This window comes from Penaeus monodon, chromosome 21, assembly GCF_015228065.2.
Source record: "Penaeus monodon isolate SGIC_2016 chromosome 21, NSTDA_Pmon_1, whole genome shotgun sequence".
In the NCBI taxonomy this organism is placed as follows: Eukaryota; Metazoa; Arthropoda; class Malacostraca; order Decapoda; family Penaeidae; genus Penaeus; species Penaeus monodon.
The window spans coordinates 12,678,009-12,678,822 of record NC_051406.1 but is presented as its reverse complement, the minus strand read 5'-3'; the positions used below and the strand labels follow the sequence as shown (position 1 = coordinate 12,678,822).

Here is an 814-nt window from a genome sequence, read left to right as displayed (position 1 = left end):
TACAAATAATACTGTGAAGTGATGCCATTGCTGTTGAGCAACAGGCACTGACTGTTGTACTTAAAGTAAGACTGGACAAACAGAAACTGAATATTGTGATAGATTAGGAAGAAATTTGGAAACATTTTTCCTTAGACATTTTTGAAAAGTTCACAAAATTTGAACTCCTCCACAATATTAGAAGTTTTCCAAGCATTCCTCTTCATGGACAGACCCGGAGATGCGTACTTGATCCTAGCTGCCCACAGTTTCATCAAGGCGATGCAAGAGGGTGATGGGAACTCAGATGATATTGATGTGAAGCACCTGGTGTTCAAAGTAGCCACCATCCTGGAGAATGGGATTGAGAAGTCCAAGGCAAATTTCCAACTCAAGCTCTTATTGATTAAGATATATAACATGCTGGGTAAGCAATTAATGGATCCTACATTGGATTTTTAAGTTGAGTGTTGGTGGACCAAGTCAAGTCCACTTTACAACATAGTGCATTTTAAAAACATTTTGATTTTCATTTTTGATGATTTTGCTTATTTCTAAAAATAGGATCATTTTTAAAGACATTTTAATTTGTTATTGTCATTTGTCCATTGATTGAACACTTGTTTCATTTAAGGTGCCACAGGTGCCTCACAAACAGTGTATGACAAATGCGACCTGAAACACATCCAGCTGGACACCTTGGGGCATGTGCTGGCCCTGCAGGCCTTAGACTCAGGAAACTACACAGTTGCTACTGATATCATGTCATCCACGCTCAAGTTCTTCATGGCAAACTACAAAGATGTGAGTGGAAGTGTAGTTTATAGCAGACTTG

General features: G+C 38.7%; 1 protein-coding gene across 1 annotated transcript in view; it reads left to right on the top strand.

The window, feature by feature from the left end:
- LOC119586240 (N-alpha-acetyltransferase 25, NatB auxiliary subunit-like) overlaps positions 1 to 814 on the top strand; it is a 20,710-nt gene that overhangs the window by 14,042 nt on the left and 5,854 nt on the right. Inside the window, exons 9-10 of the mRNA XM_037934942.1 lie at positions 213 to 406; positions 614 to 783. Coding sequence (XP_037790870.1) covers positions 213 to 406; positions 614 to 783 — 364 coding nt within the window. The remainder of the gene's footprint in view (positions 1 to 212; positions 407 to 613; positions 784 to 814) is intronic.